Source organism: Marmota monax, unplaced genomic scaffold (assembly GCF_021218885.2).
Source record: "Marmota monax isolate L192 unplaced genomic scaffold, Marmota_monax_Labrador192_F-V1.1 WCK01_AAM20220418_F8-fsc00004, whole genome shotgun sequence".
In the NCBI taxonomy this organism is placed as follows: Eukaryota; Metazoa; Chordata; class Mammalia; order Rodentia; family Sciuridae; genus Marmota; species Marmota monax.
The window spans coordinates 18,393,225-18,412,357 of record NW_026692881.1 but is presented as its reverse complement, the minus strand read 5'-3'; the positions used below and the strand labels follow the sequence as shown (position 1 = coordinate 18,412,357).

Here is a 19,133-nt window from a genome sequence, read left to right as displayed (position 1 = left end):
AATACAGTTTGGTGTTTTTTTTTTGGTTTTTTTTTAGAGAGAGAGAATTTTAATATTTATTTTTTAGTTTTCGGTGGACACAACATCTTTGTTTGTATGTGGTGCTGAGGATCGAAACCGGGCCGCACGCATGCCAGGTGAGTGTGCTACCGCTTGAGCCACATCCCCAGCCCCAGTTTGGTTTTTGTAACCCACCAAAGTGGCACACAAAAAAGAAAACTGATAAACATTCAGAGCTGAGAGCAGAGTGGGGAAATGGAAACTCTCAAATATAGATGGGGGAAATAAAGGCTGCAACCTTTAGGGAAAGCAACCTGGTAATACCTATATAAATGTGATATGCACATAACCTTAAAACCAGAAATTCCAAGTTCAGAAATATTTCATACAAAAGTAAAATTAGTAAATAAGAACATATGAACAAGGATGTTTATTTCAGCATTATTTATAATGGCCCCCAAAAGAAAATAATCTAAATATTAAATAATGAGTCAATGAATTGTTATAACATGGGACTCTCATAGCTACTAAAAAAAATCATATCAGAGGCAAAAAGGGAAGAAATGGGGAATTATTGCTTAATCATTAGATTTTTCTATTTGGAGTGATAAAAAGTTTGGGAAATAGTGGAAATATTTGGACAACACTGTGGATATAATTAATTCCATTGAATTATAATACTTAAAAATGATTAAAAGCAAAAATTTTATGTTATTTATTTTTTACTACAATAAAAAAGGATAAATCAGATGGATAATTTTATCATGTATGTTTAAATTAACAAAAAAGAAAATATATAGCACATAATCCTTTTTGTGTTTTAAAAGGGACAGAACTTCATACTTATATACACGCAGAAGGTGGTATAGAAGGTACAGAAAGATTCAAACCAAACCGGGTGTGGTGACACATGCTTGAAATCCAGTGACTAGGGAGGCTCAGGCAGGAGGATTACAAATTCCAGGCCCTAAGCAACTTAGTAAAACCAAATTGTTTAAAAAAAAAAAAAAAAGGTTGTGGGGGGTGGGGATGTGGCAATGTGAGCTCAGTAGTTAAGCATCCTTGGGTTAAATTCTTGGTACCAAAACCAAAAACTAAACAAACAAAAAAACCCCAAAACAGATTCAAACCATTATTTACCTATTTACTTATAGAAAGACTCAGACATGGGCTGGGGCTATAGCTCAGTGGCAGAACACTTGCCTTGCATGTGTGAGGCACTAGGTTCGATTCTCAGCACCACATAAAAATAAATAAATAAAGGTACTGTGTCCATTTACAACTAAAAAATATTAAAAAGAAGAAAAATATTAAAATATTAAAAAGAAGAAAAAAGAAAACTCAAGACACATGGGCTGAAGTTGTGGCTCAGTGGTAGAGTACTTGCCTGGCATGTGTGAGCCCTAAATTCAACCCTAAATAGATAAATAGATAAATAAAATAAAAGATCCATTAACAATTAAAAAATATATATAATTTAAAAAAAGAGAAATATTCAGACACTATTTACCTAAGGAAGGGGCTGGAACATTGAGAAAGAAGAGAGACAATTAACTTTTCTTTCAGATACTTCTTTATTATCTGTCTTCTTACAATAAGAATACATTAATATTTGAAAATATAACTTTAGGGATGGGTATGGTTCAGTAGAAAAGTGCTTGCCTTGCATGTGTGAGGCCTTGAGTTCAATCCCCAGCATCACACACATACAAATAAATAAATAAAGATATGCATACATACATTTATATAAATAAAATCAGATCGTACCCTTAACTCTCAAAGCATTAGAGAAACCACAGTCATAGGGTAAATTTTTGTCCCTCCCATTCTTGCCTGCACAACCCCATTCAATTAGCACGATGAGTAACAATAACAATCATATTTCTCTTCTACAAGGAAAGAGATGGCTGAGAAACATTTTCCAGTATCATCAGCTCATTGACTAAGACCTCAGCAACCCAAGAGAGGCAAGAAATAAAGTGCTATAGTCATCTAACAAAGTATAAGCTCTTACCTATAAGTGCATAGGACAGGAACTTGTTGACAGAGGTAAGAGCCAGTCCAGTGATAGGGCCAGTGGTATCTTCTGAGCGAATCACTTCCAGAAATGGACGAAGGAATACATTGGGCTCAATTTCTGAGAGTTCTATGACAAAAAAAAAATAAAGATAGAAACCAAATGAACATCTAACAAAGGGGAAAAAAAAAAAAAAGCTAAACTCTAGGAAAAAAGCTAACTCCTAGAAAAAGGCCCTTATTGCATGTGCCATGAGGCTAGAGTTCTTCCCTCCTGGTATCAATCTAGCTCCCCCTGAATTACCTTGAATCAAGTCCCAGATACCATACCGTTTTACCTGTAAATTTTATCTGTAAAATTTTTGGTTTGTAGGAAGCAGTGGCGCACACCTATAATCCTAGCAATTCAGGAGGTTAAGGTAGGAGTATTGCAATTTGAGGCCAACCTCAGCAGCTTAGCAAAAACATGTTGCAAAATAAAAAATAAAAAGGACCATGGATGTATCTGAGTATAAGTGTCTCTGGTTTCAATGTAGCTCTAAAAGATTAATAATTTTTGAAAGCACAAATGTTTTAAAAAGTTAACAGTAAAATTGTCAAAATGGTAAATTTTGTTATATATATATTTACAATAATTTTTTAAAAAATAACAGTTCTTTAATATAATTGAATATTACAACTCAATTTTCCATGTCCATTTCACCCCCTACCCTGCAGTGACATATAGGTAAACTTCTTCTGAGGTACAGAAAACATAGCCAAAGAAATCCCAGGGTGGGCTCCAGTCTTTATGTAAAGAGATTTTTTCATATCTCTTTACTATTATGGTCAAGGTCACTTCACTTAAAGAGTGTGGTCAACCCAGAAGAGTGAGGGGAAACCTTGTTTATAGTCCCTTGTTGAAAAATAAGTTTAGGGCTGGGGCTGGGACTGAGTGGTAGAGAGTGCTTGCCTCACACATGAGGCACTGGGTTCGATCCTCAGCACCATATAAAAAATAAATGAATAAGTAAAGATTTTTGTGTGTCCATCTGTGGCTTAAAAAATTTAAAAAAGAAAGAAAGAAAGAAAGAAAGAAAGAAAGAAAGAAAGAAAGAAAGAAAGAAAGAAAGAAAGAAAAATAAGTTAAAATAAACAAAAGGCTGAGCAGTCCCTTAGTCATGGAACATTCTGCAATCTTGGAAGGTCCTTACCACTCTGTCTCCTTCCCGCCTAGAGGAAGCAGAGAGAGCTACCTTCCCTGAGATAAAGGGGCATCATAGTCTTTATTTTACAATAAGAAAAATAAGGCTCAGATAAGATGCATGTTTGGCTTCAAATGACACAACTATTAAGCAGAGATGGGACTTGAACTCAGTTTATATGGCTCTAAAATTTATACAATCACTACATCGTATACTCCTGAATTTAGAATATTTCATGCCAGGTCAAAGGAACCATATTACACTGAACTTGCTCTCTACTCTGTCCAGAGTTTAATTTATTTTTCTAAACTTCACTATGTTTTCATCTTTCAGAGCCTCTTCCCTAAAAGGCGTCCTTCCTAAAAATGGCCAAAAAACATTTAGGGAAGTGATCCAGGCTATCTTACTTTTACCACAAAAGGAAGTTGGGTTTCCTAAGCACCTTCATTTTCATGCAAATATAGATAGGTTCCCACTCAATTCCTACCACCACCCACCCCTCTCTGGGTAAACATTCCCTGGGACTGGCTGCTCTTCAGATTAATGCTTTAATTAATTGGCAGATTGGGTAGCATTTTTCAAGCTTGTCTGTACAGTGAGTGATCATATCAGCTGTATAAAACCTGCTTTTCATCTACTACTATATCCACCTAGAGATGTACAATTTTCAGGAGAAAAAAGTAGGAAAAAACCTCTGTGAATGGGATACACAAAAGCTGTGGTGGTGGAGGTGGAGAGTTGAGATGTTAAGGAATATATTTGGGGAAACTTTTTTTTTTTTTAATCTCTTATTGATTTTATTTTTTTAATACATGACAACAGTATGTATTAAATAATACATACTACATATTACACATATAGAGCACAATTTTTCATATCTCTGTATATAAAGTATGTTCACGCCAATTTATGCCTTTATACATGTACTTTGTTTTTTGGGTTTTTTTTTTTTGCATTACAATTCTTAATACACATATATACCACAATTTTTCATATCTCTGTTTGAATATAAAGTATGTTGACACTCAATTCAAGTCTTCATACATGTACTTTGTATAATGATGTCCATCACATTCCACACCATCCTTGCTAATCCCCTGCCCTCTCCCTTTCCCACCCACCCCTCTTCCCTATCTAGACTTCATCTAATCCTTCCATGCTCTCCCTCCCTACTGGACTATGAGTCAACCTTGGGGAAACTTATTTTAAAAGCACATTTAAAAATTAAAGTCATTTAGGGGCTGGGGTTGTGAATCAGTGGTAGAGCGCTTGCCTAGCATGGGTGAGGCACTGGGTTCGAATCTCAGCCCCACATATAAGCAAATAAATAAATAAAGATCCATCAATAATAAAAATATTTTTAAAAAATTAAAGTCATTTAGTCTTGCTTTTGGAACACAAATGCATTATGTACTATTTGATCTATCATTTAGAAAATGGTCATGTTTAGCATATTTGAGCTAAAAAGTCTAGAAAAAAAAATCTATTGAGAGTGGGGAGAGGGAACAGACTTTCTGTTTTCATCCAGTTGTTATAACTATATACTTCCTGGCTTCCTTCAAGTGAAAGTCTAGGACAGGTTTTCAGCTAGGGTCCATACATTCAGGGTTATAACTTTGCCTCTCTTTGTTGTTTGTTAATTAGGTAAGACCGACTCTCTTTATGAGTGATTCATAAAGTTCTATGAATTTTAGCGCATATTTAGATTTGTATAACTACCACCATAAACAGGAATACATAATAGTTTCATTACCCCAGAAAACTCCCTCTGCCCTCCCTTTGTAGTCATACCCTCCCTACCCACCAACCTCTGACAATTCTGATCTGTTCTCTTTCACCATAGTTTTATCAAGGAGCTCATAAGGAAAGGTATCACAGAGCATGTAACCTTTTAAGATTGGATTCTTATACCCAGAAGTGGTATTTCTGGATCAAAGGTAAGTGTGTTTAGCTTTACAGCTAAATTATTTTTAAGAATTATTTTTAAACCATACAAGTCTGCATTCCTTCCAGAACTGAAATTTTTAGCTTCCCTGCATCCTCTCCAATCCTTGGGATTTTTAGCTTTTTAATTTTTTTTTTTTTTTTTAGTTATAGATAGACACATTACCTTTATTTATTTATTTTAATTTTTATGTGGTGCTGAGGATGGAACCCAGTGCCTCACACATGCTAGGCAGGTATATACTATTGTATACTACACTGAGCTAAAACCTTAGCCCCTATTTTTATACAAGCCATCCAAGTTGTTAGATAGTAGTATCTCCACATGGTTCAAGTTGGTATTTCCCTAACGACTAAGGATGTTGAACATCTTTTGATGTGTTTATCTGCCATCCAAATATCTTTTTGCGTGATGTGTCTGTTCAAGTCTTTTGCCCATTTTTAAACTAAATTGGTTTGTTTTCTTTTCTTTCTTTCTTTTTTTTTTTTGAGAGAGAAAGAATTTTTTTAATATTTATTTTTTAGTTTTCAGTGGACACAACATCTTTGTTTTATTTTTATGGGGTGCTGAGGATCGAACCCAGCGCCCCGTGCATGCCAGGCAAGCGAGCGTGTTACCGCTTGAGCCACATCTCCAGCCCTTGGTTTGTTTTCTTACTGTTAAGTTTAGAGATTTCTGTATTCAAATACTTTAATGGTGAGATAATTATTTACATATTTTTTCCCAGTCTGAACCTTGTCTTTTCTTCTCTTAATAGTATCTTCCACAGAGCAGACATTTTTATTTTTTAAAAAATCCAATTTATCAATGTTTATTTTATGTATTTTAGTGTAATGTCTAAATTCCCTCTAACTCCAGGTCAATAAAATAGTCTCCCATGTTTTGTTCTAAAAGTATTATAATTTTACATTTTCCATTTAGATCTGTGATCCATTTTCAGTCAATTTTTCTGTAAATGTGAGGTTGAGGTTCATTTGTTTGCATGTGGATATCAATTGATCCAATACCATTTGCTAAAATCATTTTTTTTTTTTTTAAACAGTACTGAGGGATTGAACCCAGGGCCTGGTACATGCTAGCAAGTGTTCTACCCCAGCCCATTTTATTTTTCATTTTGAGAAAGGATCTCCCTAAGTTGCCAGGCTGGATTTGAACTTAAGATCTTCTTGCCTCAACCTCCCAAGCAGCTTGGATGCAGACATGCACCCTGTGCACCACCACACCTGCCTGCCATTTTAGATACCAAATTCTCCTTAGGACTATACTTTTTTAAGGAGTTAAGGAGTTACAGGGGATTCTTTCTTGTGTCTCTCCTTTTTCTAGGAACTACCCTTGTTACCACTCCTTTTTTATTTTGTGAATTGAGTATGCTATGAAATGGAACATCCATTATTTCTAAGTTTATTGAGCATAAAGTATTTTATTATAAAGTTGCCATCCATCACAAGGAAACATGTGGCTATAAAAAACATTAACTCTGCATTCTAGGCTGGAATGCAACTTTACCAGAATAATGCAGCTTTTGTATTAAGTGTACAGTGGGAAAGATGACAGACAGACAGGCAGATATTGTTAGGCAAACAGGTGTTGGTTGGGCCCAGTTTCTGTTTGTTTTGTGGAGTTGTCTCAATTTTTTCAGGATTGTTCAAATCCAAATTCAGCTGTTTTGAGAGTTTCTCTGGGCACCTTTCAGAATAAAGTAAGGTATGACTTTTCAGAGTAAAGATGCTCCCATGAACTTTGTTTACATTCTGCCTCACAGACATGTATTTAGAGGCAGCAATGGTAAGCAATTTTAGTACTTAGCCTCATCTATTAGATTTTTGATGCCTTTGTTTTCCCTATCAACAAAATGGGAAATGGGCTGGAGATGTGGCTCAGTGGAAGAGTGCTTGCCTCAATGTATAAAAATTCTAGGTTCGATACCCAGCCCCACAAAAACAAATAAATAAAATGGGAAATGTCCCTTATGGTCAAGTTCTTGATCCCACTGATTTGAGGGTAGCTGAAGCAGAATAAGACTCCTTAGTCTTGGTGTCACCAAGAATTTATTATATGCTATTGTAGTGACTACTTCTAAGGGAAAGAGAAAAGTTGCTTAGTAGTGTTTTATATTATAGCTACTGTTTGGGGAGCCTCTGATTCTTCTTCAGTAGCTTTGGCTATTGATTTTTAGGGCTTTATTATCTATAGACTTGCTAATGTCAATTCACATTTTTATTTTTTATTTCCTTTCTCCTTCATGGCTCCTAGAGAAGACCTGACAGGGTGGTAATTAATAAACTTATAATTGTCTTCTTGCTGCTATTGAACAACTATTTTATTTATTTTCTGCAGTGCTGACAACAAAATTTTTTACTAGGCTGAGAAGAATTTGGACTGAAAAAGCTGCTTCAAGTGTAGTGGATGCATAAAGCTGGGTTGAATTGCTATGTTGTAAAGTAGAGCAATGGAAGTTTTTAATTTCTCCTGGGCTTTCAAATTGCCTGCTTAAGTTTGGACTTGATAGTGTATAGTGCATGCAGAAAACAGCAAGGCAAACTGAAGGGCTACAGTAGCTCTGGTTTGCCTGTATGTTACAACCTAATTGCTTTCCTTTCAATATGTGCCAATTTCTTCTAGAAGGAAGAGAACTACTGTTTAGAGATGATTATGCATCAAACTTGTACTTTCAGTAAGTCAGATGGATCAGTCTGTCCTTGGGCCTCTGCGTATGTTTGAGGCCAGTCCCTGTGGGCCTCATTTAGCCCTGCTGGCCTTGTTAAAGGGAGCCTCAATCTCCCTCTTGGATTAGGAATGAACCTAGGCAAACCTAACAATTTGTGTGGCAGTTCTACAATCAATAACTAACAGTGTTTAGTCACTGGTTAGGAAGAGGAAAGAAACAGAAGAAACTTTAATTCTACGATAGTTGAGTTCAAAGTCTGTATTTACTATTTTTGTCATGCACTTAGTGAACCTATGCAATGCATGGTATAATATTTAAGAATATAATGCATTGTTTAAGAGCAATGGCTTTGGGGTCAGCAAAACCTGGGTTCAAATTTTCTGCCATTTAACTGTGTGACCTTAGGTAAGTCACTCGACCTCTTATAGCCTTGGTTTTCTTATTCGTAAGAAATGGAGACTGCAATGTTATTTCTCATAGTTATTGAAAAAATAAAGTAATCTGTGAATGATAATTATATTTTGAATTTTTGTTTTTTTTTGAGACAGGGTCTATTTCCCCAGTTGGCCTTGAACTCTGGGACAACAGATTCTCTTTTCCTCAGCCTCTTGAATAGCTAGGATTATATACTTTTGACACCGTGCATGGCTTAATATCATGTTTTATAATTTATGTGGCTACTGCTGATATCTGAGGCAAATTAAGGTTTGTTCTGGGCAGTGGAATAGCAGCTCCTAGAAGCAAGCTAACCTGGCTAGTTAGTGGGATTGCCCAAGATGGAAAACTCATTCCTGTTCCAGTCAGGATTCATGTATTATATTGGACAAAATCATGCAATAAACTGTACTGCTTTTAAACATCATCAACATCATCATCATCATCATCTTCATCATCATAATCATTGTGATTTTTGGTACCAGGGACTGAACCCAGGGGTGCTTAACCACTGAGCCATATCCCCAGCCCTTTTTTATTTTGAGACGGTCTCACTAAGTTGCTTAGGGCTTAGCTAAATTGGCTTTGAACTTGCAATGCTCCTTCCTCAGCTTCCCTAGTCACTAGGATTACAGGCTTGACTGACTGTGCCCAGCTCTTTTCTTTTTAAAGACAAAGTACAATCTGACCTCAGGCTGACCAGGGTGGCTCCACTCAATAAAGCTCCATTTCAATAATAGAAATTGAGTATTTCAATAAAAGAAATTTACTGAAAGCCAGCTGTTATTGGTTCCACATGCTGTCAAGGATTTTATCCCTGGAGAAATGCATCCTTCTCTTATCCTTTCCCTAAGAAGAGATAAAGCTACTAGAGCAGAGAGGTAGCCAATGTCCTGAGAAGGGGTTCAAACCAGAGAGCATGTATAAATGCCAAAACCCCTTTTCTTTTTTGGTCATCTGGAATCATTCTGTGCCAGTTACCTAGGGAGGACGCGTCCTTATGTCATTTCTGGCTAAGGTTGGTGCCTCATGAACATGACTTTCTACAAATAATTATGCATCAATGACAATTGAGGGGAAAGTATAAAATTATGACTTCTAATCCCTGGGGTTTTCGGACTTTTAAGTTTAACCCCAAAGAATGTAAGTACAGGAACTGTTCATGTATAAGATTTGGTTTTTTGATTCATAAAAAACATACTGGGGGGGCTGGGGCTGTAGCTCAGCAGCAGAGCACTTGCCTCAAATGTGTAAGGCACTGGGTTCGATCCTCAGCACCACATAAAAAAAATAAACAAATAAAATAAAGGCATTCTATTAAAAAAAAAAACATACTGGGGGCTGGGATTATAGCTCAGTGGTGGAGTACTTGTCTAGCAGATGTAAGGCACTGGGTTCCATTTCAGCACCACATAAATAAATAAAGGTACTGTGTCCATCTATAACTAAAAAAATGTATTTAAAAAAACTTTAAAATAACAACAAAAACATGTTGGAGTTGGGCATGGTGGCTGATACCTGTACACCCCAGCTACTCAGGATACTGAAGAAGGAGGATTGTGAGTATGAGGTCAGCCTGGGCAACTTAGCAAGACCCTGTCTCAAAAATAAAAAATAAAAAGGGCTAGCAACGTAGCTCAGTATTAGGAATGCCACTAGATTCAATCCCCAGTACTATATATACACACCAACAAACCAAGCAAGCAAAAAACAAACCCAGAACAACAAAACTTTGGACTTTGAGAGAATAGATCAGCCTAAAAAGTTAATACTTTCAAAAGAGTTGTTAAAGGATTCAATGTAGAAATAATTTGTCTTAATGTAAGTGGTTGGTTCCATTATTCTCTACTGCAGGCTCTAAGTGGACCCATTCATCCCCTTTCTACCTGGATGCAGCAGTGATTAAGTCATTACCATAATTTCTCTCTTAAAGAGTTATATAATCCCCCCTCCCTCCTAAGTACCTGGAAGCGTTCATAAAACACTTCTACAACTAAAAATATTGGGGGGGGGGAGAACAGCTGTCAGGAATAAAACAAACAAGGCTTAGTCTCTTTTCCCCATTCCCCCACAGGCTGCCTTTGTAACAGGCTATCTGCATTCATAGGCATTTACTCCTAAATTATACCTTGCATTTAGAATCATAAGTTTTAGGGCTCTAAAGGGACTTGAGGAATGTAATTAAATTTCTATCTTGACCTTCCCCAGGAAATCTCAATAGATTAAAAAAAAAAAAAAAAAGAAAGAACTATGGCCCATAGAAGTGAGATGTTTGGTTGTTTTTGTTTGTTTTTGGTATCAGGGATGGAACTCAGGGGTGCTTATCCACTGAGCAACATCCCTAACTTTTTATTTTTGTTTATTATTTAAGAATAATTTTAGTTGTAGATTAACACAATGCCTTTATTTTATTTATTTTTATGTGGTGCTGTGGATCAATCCCAGTACCTTACATGTGCTAGGCAAGTGCTCTACCACTGAGGTACAACCTCATTCCCTTTTTTTATTTTGAGACAGGGTCTTGCTAAATTGCTTAGGGCCCCACCAAATGCTGAGGCTGCCCTTGAACTTGCAATCCTCCTGCTTCAACCTCCTGAGCTGTTGGGATTACACACATGTGCCACCACATCCAGAAATGTGAGGTATTTTTGCCCAAGGTTACACAGTGTCAGAACTAGGACTGGGAATACTGCATTTCTTTATTTCAATTTTCCTTTTGTAATAGGGCAGGGCTGCAAAAGCCTGTTTGGGTTTGAGCATTAATCCTAGTCTAGGAAGTATATAGCTCTGTGGGAGCTACCTTTGTCAGTTTTCTCTGGAATCAGTTCCTGAAACCAAGTTTAAATCCCCACCTGGCCATTCATAGGCCCAGAAAACTGAAGCTGATAAACAAAGATATGAGAAGTGTAGCTGACATTCCAAAGGCTTCTAGCTTTGCCAGTTTTAGTTTTACTCATCTGTTGGACTATTATTCTTTGTTTGTTTTTTTAAAGACGATTTAAAGAAGTTTTGTTATTTTTTATAGTAGCTCATATATAGCATATATATATATATATATATATATATATATATATATATATATATATATATATATGTTGTAGATGGACAAAATACCTTTATGTTGTTTACTTTTATGCGGTGCCGGGGATGAACCCAGTGCCTTATGCATGCTAGGCAGGCGCTCTACCACTAAGCCACAACCCTGGCCCTTATAGTAGCTCTTTTTAAATCCTCTTGTTTCTTTTTCTTTCTCTTCCTCCTCTTCTACCCTCTCCTCCTTTTACTCCTTCTTTTCTTGTTTTTTCAATAGTATCCCATTCTTATTCCTTATCTATCTAATCTTTTGAATAAAACAGGTAGTTTACTTGATGTTTTATTCTTGCTGCAAAGGCTATTTCCTCTAAGCCATTTTATTTCTTTAAATTCTGTTTCTCCAGGTCAAAAATAAATTTTTTTTTTAATGTTAGTGATCCTTTAGTATGGGGGCAATATACATCTGAATATTTATTCCTGAGTGTATGGATGGGGCTTCTGGACTGATGGCAATGTGCCCTTTCATTTGGATTATTATTCTTATGTTTCCCTTTTGACCAAAAAGAACACAGTTCCTTTCTACTAAATTTACAGTACCTCAGAATTCCATTTGCAGATCATTCTTTTTTTTCCATATAAAACTATTTATATATAAATATTTTCCAAAATGAAAGTAGGTTTACTAAAAAAAAGTCCCTCAATGGGGAGGGGAGGAGAAGGCAGCCCTTGCCCTGGGTCCCCAGGGTGGGGCTGAGAGGAAGAGAAAAACCTCCTGACCCTCTCCCTGCTTCCTGGGACAGGAGGTACAGATCATTCTTAATCTCTGATTTTTACAATAAATATATTCATGGGTATTGCATTATCAGGAAGTAGAATATGAAGACCTAACACTTTATTCTAAAACAGAAAGTGCCAGCATAGAAAGACACGCCAAAACCCAAAAAGCTTTTGTATTTAAATAATTGTCCTACTCCTTTGTATATAGAAATGTCAAGAGGGGTAAATGAACTGGACTTCTGTCTTTAACATGCTCTTATTTGTTATATGTGATCTATCTTGTGAATGATGATATTCTGTCTCCAGGTACATTAGGCCAATATTTGAAGGATGAAGAGCTAGGACAGGGCAGTCTGATGACCCTGTAGAAAGCAAGAAGGGAGAAGTAGACTCTAAGGGCAAAAGGGTCGAGACAGACATTTCTGAAGCCAAATGGTGTTGAAATAATATACCACAGGCCTTTTTCCTTGTCAGCGTAATCCAATTGAGAATGCCCAACTGCCCCTGATAAGAGTCACTCAGGAGTGAAGAGCTTTGCTACCAGGGAAAGCAGCTTATGTGTGCATTTTGGCTCAGGAATGTGCCAGCCCAATGCTAGCCAAATGAGAAAAGGCTGCTGCAGGCTGGAGAACTCAGTCTCCTGGGAGGATGGTAGCTGCTCCCTGTAGGTTAAGAGAGTATTTGTTCTCTTTTGTCCAAGGGCTTGAGGCCATATGTTGAGGCCTTTGACATAGATAATTAGAAAGAGTGGCAGTTCTGATGTGAAAAGAGAAAACAGTGTCAGAATTCATCCCCCTTTTGGTCAGGTCACTCATGATTTGAGAAGACAGGAAAATTGGGGGTCATTGGTAGATTCTCAGCTTAACACTGAGTCAATTTAGAACTTCTCCTTTAATGTCATAATATATAGAGAGTTGAGATACCCACCTACTGGTATTCAGCAAAGTATGATCAGAACACCACCAAGGTACTTCCAAAGGGCTTCACTTTGCTTTGGGTTGAAGGGGTCTTTGAGCTATTCCAGAAATAGTTTAGTAATTCATGTTGTAATTTGGCCTGACTGACCAGAAATTGGACCTGGATTTGACTTAGGAGTAACCCAAGTGTTGTTTCTCCAATGGGGGTTGAATTTCCCATTCTTGTACCTGTCCCCTTCTCTACCCCCCAAAATCCTAGAACATTAACCAGTCACCTTCAGAGCACCCCTCTATCTAAACTTCACTCTTTGTTTACTGGACTGTTTGTGCCTTGAGTTGACAGCCTTCAGGGTGTGAATTCTGGCTACTTGGCTAGGGTGTCAGATGTCTCCTTGGTTATGAAATTAGACTTCTTACTATGAGAGGCATTATGACACTTTTTTTCTAAAGGACTCAGGTATTTCTTCTCACTCTTCTAACAAAGATCCAGACCATTGAATCCAGTCCCAGGCAGGCCAAGCTGTGAGGTAGAACACTAGAAACCTTTATTTCTGTTCTAGACTTGAAGGAAGCAGTAACACTGAACAACTAGGAGTATAGCTTTTGGAGTCAGATAGGTGTGAATTTGATTCCCATTTCTACCACTAGCTAGTTATATGACTTTAACTGGTTCTTATATCTACTTATCCTTTCTGGGTCTCTTTTTGTCTCCCAAATGGAGACTATTATAAATAGAAAAGATACCATACCTAAGGTGTTTATTAGCATATGGCATGGTAATAAATGGTAGCTACCATAGTTATTATCTTTATTTTTTCTAAAACAAAGAGGAATATTTCAATCAAGAGGGTCCATAGAGAATTCTTTGGAGGCTCGGGATACAGTCCTCATACAAAATATAATTCAGTCAAGGGATGAAGGGATTAGTAATCTCACAGGACTACTGATCCAGAATAGGAAACAGGAAAACCTGTTTTCTTTGTCTGATACTATGTATATCTTGGGATACACAGAAATTAAAAGGACTATTCTGAATTGCACCATAAGTAACAACCACCAGTTATCTTGGTGGTATTTATCTTAACCTATGTTCCTTTTAAGGTTTAGGAGTCAAAGGTTGAAGGTTTACATTTTAAATTTTTTTCATATTTATCATAAGTAGTAAACTGTTATGCCAGTGTAGTGGCGCACACCTGTAATGCCAGTGACTAGGGAGGCCAAAAGAGGTGGATTGCAAGTTCAAGGCAAGTTTCAGCAACTTACCAAGACCCTGTCTCAAAGTAAAATATATAAAGGGTTAGAGATATAGGGACTTATCTCAGTGGTTAAACACCCCTGGGTTCAATCTTCAGTACTAAAATAGATAGATAGATAGATAGATAGATAGATAGATTGTCTGACTAGTACATGTTTTAATAAATGTTAGCTGCTGTTATTATTTTAAATATAGTTTATTTTAATACTCTAACACCTATTTTACAGGTGATAAAAATATCGGATTAGAGAAGATAAGTAATAAAAGTGACATAGCTACTAAATTGCAGAACTTCTAGTCCTAATACCAACATTAACTGGCTTGGTGTCATTGTACAAATAACTTAATTTTCCTAAATCCCAGTTACCTCACTTGTATATTATTTTTAGGGCCAATTTTAGCTATAATATCCTAGGATTTGGAGTATTTGGGGGGATGGTCAATAAAAAATTATGCATTATTTTTCTATAGTATTATTGCTCAAAATGCAATCTGTAATCTAGTGCAGTCCAACTACTAATTGGTAAACAATGCGATATATACAGAAATTGAGAGAAAACATTAACAATTTGACAGTAACATCATGTATAGATAAAAAAATTGGAATTTATTCAGGCATGGTGGTGCATGACTGTTATCCCAGGTACTTGAGAGGTTAAGAAAGGAGAATCATAACCTCTAGGCCAGCCTGGGCAACTTAGAAAGATTCTGTCTCAAAATAAAAAGGGTTGGGGATGTAGTTCAGTGGTAAAGTGCTTGCCTAGCATACACAAAGCCCTGGGTTCAATCCCTAATAACACAAAAAAGGGAAAAAAAAGTTTATATATTTTTTATTTCATTTTTTCTAGTAAATCATTTTACTGAGTTTTATAAGACTATGAATCTGCAATAAATAAACAAAGAAAAATAAAACTCAGGCTGGGATTGTGGCTCAGCGGTAGAGTGCTCACCTAGCATGTATGAGAGCTTAGGTTCCTGATCCTCAGCACCACATAAAAATAAAGATATTGTGTCCAACTACAACTAAAAAATAAATATTTTAAAAAATAAATAAATAAAATAAAACTGGCCTTTCACCATGGATAGTTTGAGAAGCATTATTTTAGAGATCCATCTTAACATTTCATTACGGGTATGAATTGAAATTCCAGTTTGTTTTCTAATTGCATGTTTACAAAGAAGTACCCCCTGAATCAGAAATATCTTTACTGGTTCCCTGCTCGAAGCACAGCCTGCAGCTATAGGAGTTACTCCTGTTAGAGCTTTTCTGATGATGCTGGCAATCAAAGGTTGAACCTAGACATTAAACTGCCATTTCTGCCTAGATGATACTCTCTTGGGAAAGCTAACTGTAAAGACCATGATTACCTTTTTTGGGGAGAAGTCAGCAAGTGAGGAGGATACTGAAGATTCCTGGTAGGCTTATTAAAAAAATCTAACACTTAGCTGGGTGCCATGGCGGACACCTTTAATCCCAGCAACTCAGTAGTCTGAAGCAGGAGGATCACAAATTTGAGGCCAGCCTCAACAATTTAGCCAGACCCTGTCTCTCTCTCTCTTATAAAAAATAAAAAGGATTCAGGATGTAGTACAGTGGTAAAGTACCTCTGGGTTCAATCCCCAGTACAAAAACAAAAACCCTCTAGTTTTCCATCAGTAAGTTTCTATAAAGCTTTGACTGACAGGATGAAAGTGCTAGAATAAATGTCTAGTACACATGAGGCCCTGGTGCTAAGAATTGAACCCAGGGTCTTCACGTGTGCTAGGCAAGTATTCTGCCAGTGCAATCCATCCTTTCCTGAAATTAATGTATCTGAACATCCACAGATTCCACCTACCTAATTTGATAGATGAGAGGCTTTGGTATCATATATATGGCTACTGATTGATCTCTCATCCTTAATTCACTGACTGAATTGTATACTGTGTGAGTGCTATGTCCAGAGCATCCAGAGAATTTGTTCAAGCCTATAAGGTATCACTCCTGCCTCTGCCAAGCCTTTCAATACCATGTTAAGCTCTTTCAGTTAAGAGACAGATTAGCAAATCAAATCTAGCAATATGTAAAAAGAATAATATACCAAGACTAATCGAGGATTATCCTATGGCTGCAAGGATTCAACATCTGAAAATCAATCAATCTAACACATGAAAATTCTTTTGCACGGGGTGGGGGGGTAATGGGGATTGAACCCAGGGGTACTTAATGACTGAGCTACATCCCCAGTCCTTTTTTAAATTTTTTAAAATTTTGACACAAGGTCTTGCTAAAGTGCTGAAGATCTCACTAAGTTGCTAAGGCTGGCCTTGACCTTGTGATCCTACTGCCTCAGCCTCTGTGAGTCACTGTGATTACAGCAATGTGCCACCATGCCCAACTTAACACATTAACATACCAAAGAAGAAAAACTGCATGATCATATCAATTGATGAAGAAAAGATATTTGGCAAAATATAACATCCATTCATGATGATAAAAATCTACAAAAAACTGATGGCTAGCATCATGCTTTAGAGTAAAACAATGAATGTATCCACCTTAAAATTGGGAACAAGATATCCACTTCATAGAACTGAAAGTCCTGACCAGTATAATGAGACAAGAAAACAGAAAGCAAGTAAATTAGAAAAGAATAAATAAATCTGTCCCTGTTGATAATATGAATATATTTGACAACTTGACAGATTAATATCATGCATACTGATTCTATTAATAAAAAATTGGAAGTTTAGCTGGGTGCAGTGGCACATTCCTGTAATCCCAATTACTCAGGACCTGCCCAGGAATTTATATCTCCCCAAACAATCTACGAACAAACCTCTTAGAATAAGATCTCAATGATCTCATTTCTGTGTACTAGCAATGAATGTATGGAAACTGAAATTAAAATACAATACCATGTTAAAACACTCCACATAAAATCAAATACTTAAGGCATAAAATCTAACATAATAGATGCAGAACATTTATGCTGAAAACTTCAATATACTGATAAAAGAAATCAAGGAGATCTAAATAAATACCATGTTCATGGATCAGCAGATACAACATAGCAAAGATGCCATTTCTCCACAAACTGATCTAAGAATTAATGCAATTCCTTTCAAACTCACAATAAGATTATTTGTAAATATAGACAAGATTATCAGTTAAAATTGAAATAAAGGGTTGGGAATGTGGCTTAATGGTAGAGGGCTTGCCTACCACGTGTGAGGTACTGGGTTTTATCGTCAATACCACACACACACAATTAAGAGAATGACAAGCTTCACAGTGGGAGAAAATATCTTTATATAATTGTTTCACCAGTAAAGGACTTGAATGCAGAATAGATACAGAGGTCTCTAAACTCAAAAGTATGAAAACAATTCAATTAGAAAAGAGGCAAAAGATGGACATGATGGTACATACTTATAATGCCAGCTGATCAGATGGCTGAGGCAGGAGCATCTTAACTTCAAGGCCAGCCTCAGTAACAAGCAACATGTCTCAAAATAATTTTTTTTAAAATATTTATTTCTTTTAGTTGTACACAGTACCTTTGCTTTATTTATTTATTTATTTATTTTTATGTGGTGCTGAGGATAGAACCCAGGGTTCTCGCACATGCTAGGCGAGTGCTCTACTGCTGAGCCACAACCCTAGCCCTTCAAAATAAAATTTTTAAAAGGGCCAGAGATGACATTGCTCAGTGGTAGAGCATTTGCCTAGCATGCACAAAGTCCTGGGTTCAATCTCTGGCACTGCCAAAAAAAAAAAAAAAAAGGCAAAATCTTGAACAAACTGATATCCCCCAAAAAGATATGTGGATGGGAGATAAACACATGGAAAGCTGTTCAACATCATTAGCTATTAGGAAAATGCAAATTTAAACCATGTGGAGATACCACTATTTACCTACTTGAATGGCTTATATAAAAATACTGAAAATCCCAAGGACTAGAGAGAATGTAGAGAAACTAGAATTCTCATTTCTGGTGAGAATACAAAGTAGTAATAGCTAATTGACAGAATTTTAGCCTTTTAATCTCAGTCTAGTTCCTATCATGGATGGGATCTTCATTATGTAACCCAATAGCATGCCCTGTTTCCCAAGACTGAAGTCTGAAGATATCCACAGTAGATTTAAGGTAACGGCTACCTATGAACCGAAACTGAATTCAGAAATGCCCTTTCCCCTCAAGAGTTTGTGGAGAGGCTTGCCTGGCCTGGAGAGCCTATTTCTCCTCTTCTCAGACTCTTCTAATCAATATCAGAAAGTATTTGGAACTGGAACCTGTTCTTTCAAAATCTTCAGTTGAAACAGCCCTTTAAAAGATTCTATTAATTTCAACTTCATTGCTTTAGTTTGTTAAGTCATGTGGTGTTGGGAGTTCATATCAGTTTCCTGTTTTAACCTTTGACACATGAGAATTAGTTCCCCAAGACCTAGGAAAGATAGTTTTGTTTTGTTTTAAAAGAGAAAGAATTTACCATGGTATAATTTGTCTCCCATATTTGACATTCAAGATTCCAAATCCTACCTGGCTAAAGGCCCTTGGCAATACACTATTAACTTCACTAAAGGAAGTTCTGACTCCATTGTATATAGCTTTATAGAGAAAAAATAGATATAGGAAGGAAGGGTGGGGAAGGGTTTTTCATCTGGCACATAGCCTAACTAACTACCCCTCACTCAAGAAGTATTTGGGGGCTGGGGATGTGGCTCAAGCGGTAGCGCGCTGGCCTGGCCATGCGTGCGGCCCGGGTTCGATCCTCAGCACCACATACAAAGATGTTGTGTCCGCTGATAACTAAAAAAGAAATAAATATTAAAAAAATTCTCTCTCTCTCTTTTTAAAAAATAAAAAATTAAGAAGTATTTGGGCCACCAAAGATCCCTCCTACATGAAGATATTCATT

At 36.6% G+C, this 19,133-nt stretch overlaps 1 protein-coding gene across 7 annotated transcripts in view; it reads right to left on the bottom strand.

Moving 5' to 3' along the window:
* Window positions 1-19,133, bottom strand: part of Gbf1 (golgi brefeldin A resistant guanine nucleotide exchange factor 1) — a 130,577-nt gene that overhangs the window by 31,257 nt on the left and 80,187 nt on the right. For all 7 annotated transcript variants that reach the window (XM_058581259.1, XM_058581261.1, XM_058581263.1 and 4 more), the window contains exon 4: window positions 2,015-2,146. In XM_058581259.1, the coding sequence (XP_058437242.1) occupies window positions 2,015-2,146 (132 nt within the window). The remainder of the gene's footprint in view (window positions 1-2,014; window positions 2,147-19,133) is intronic.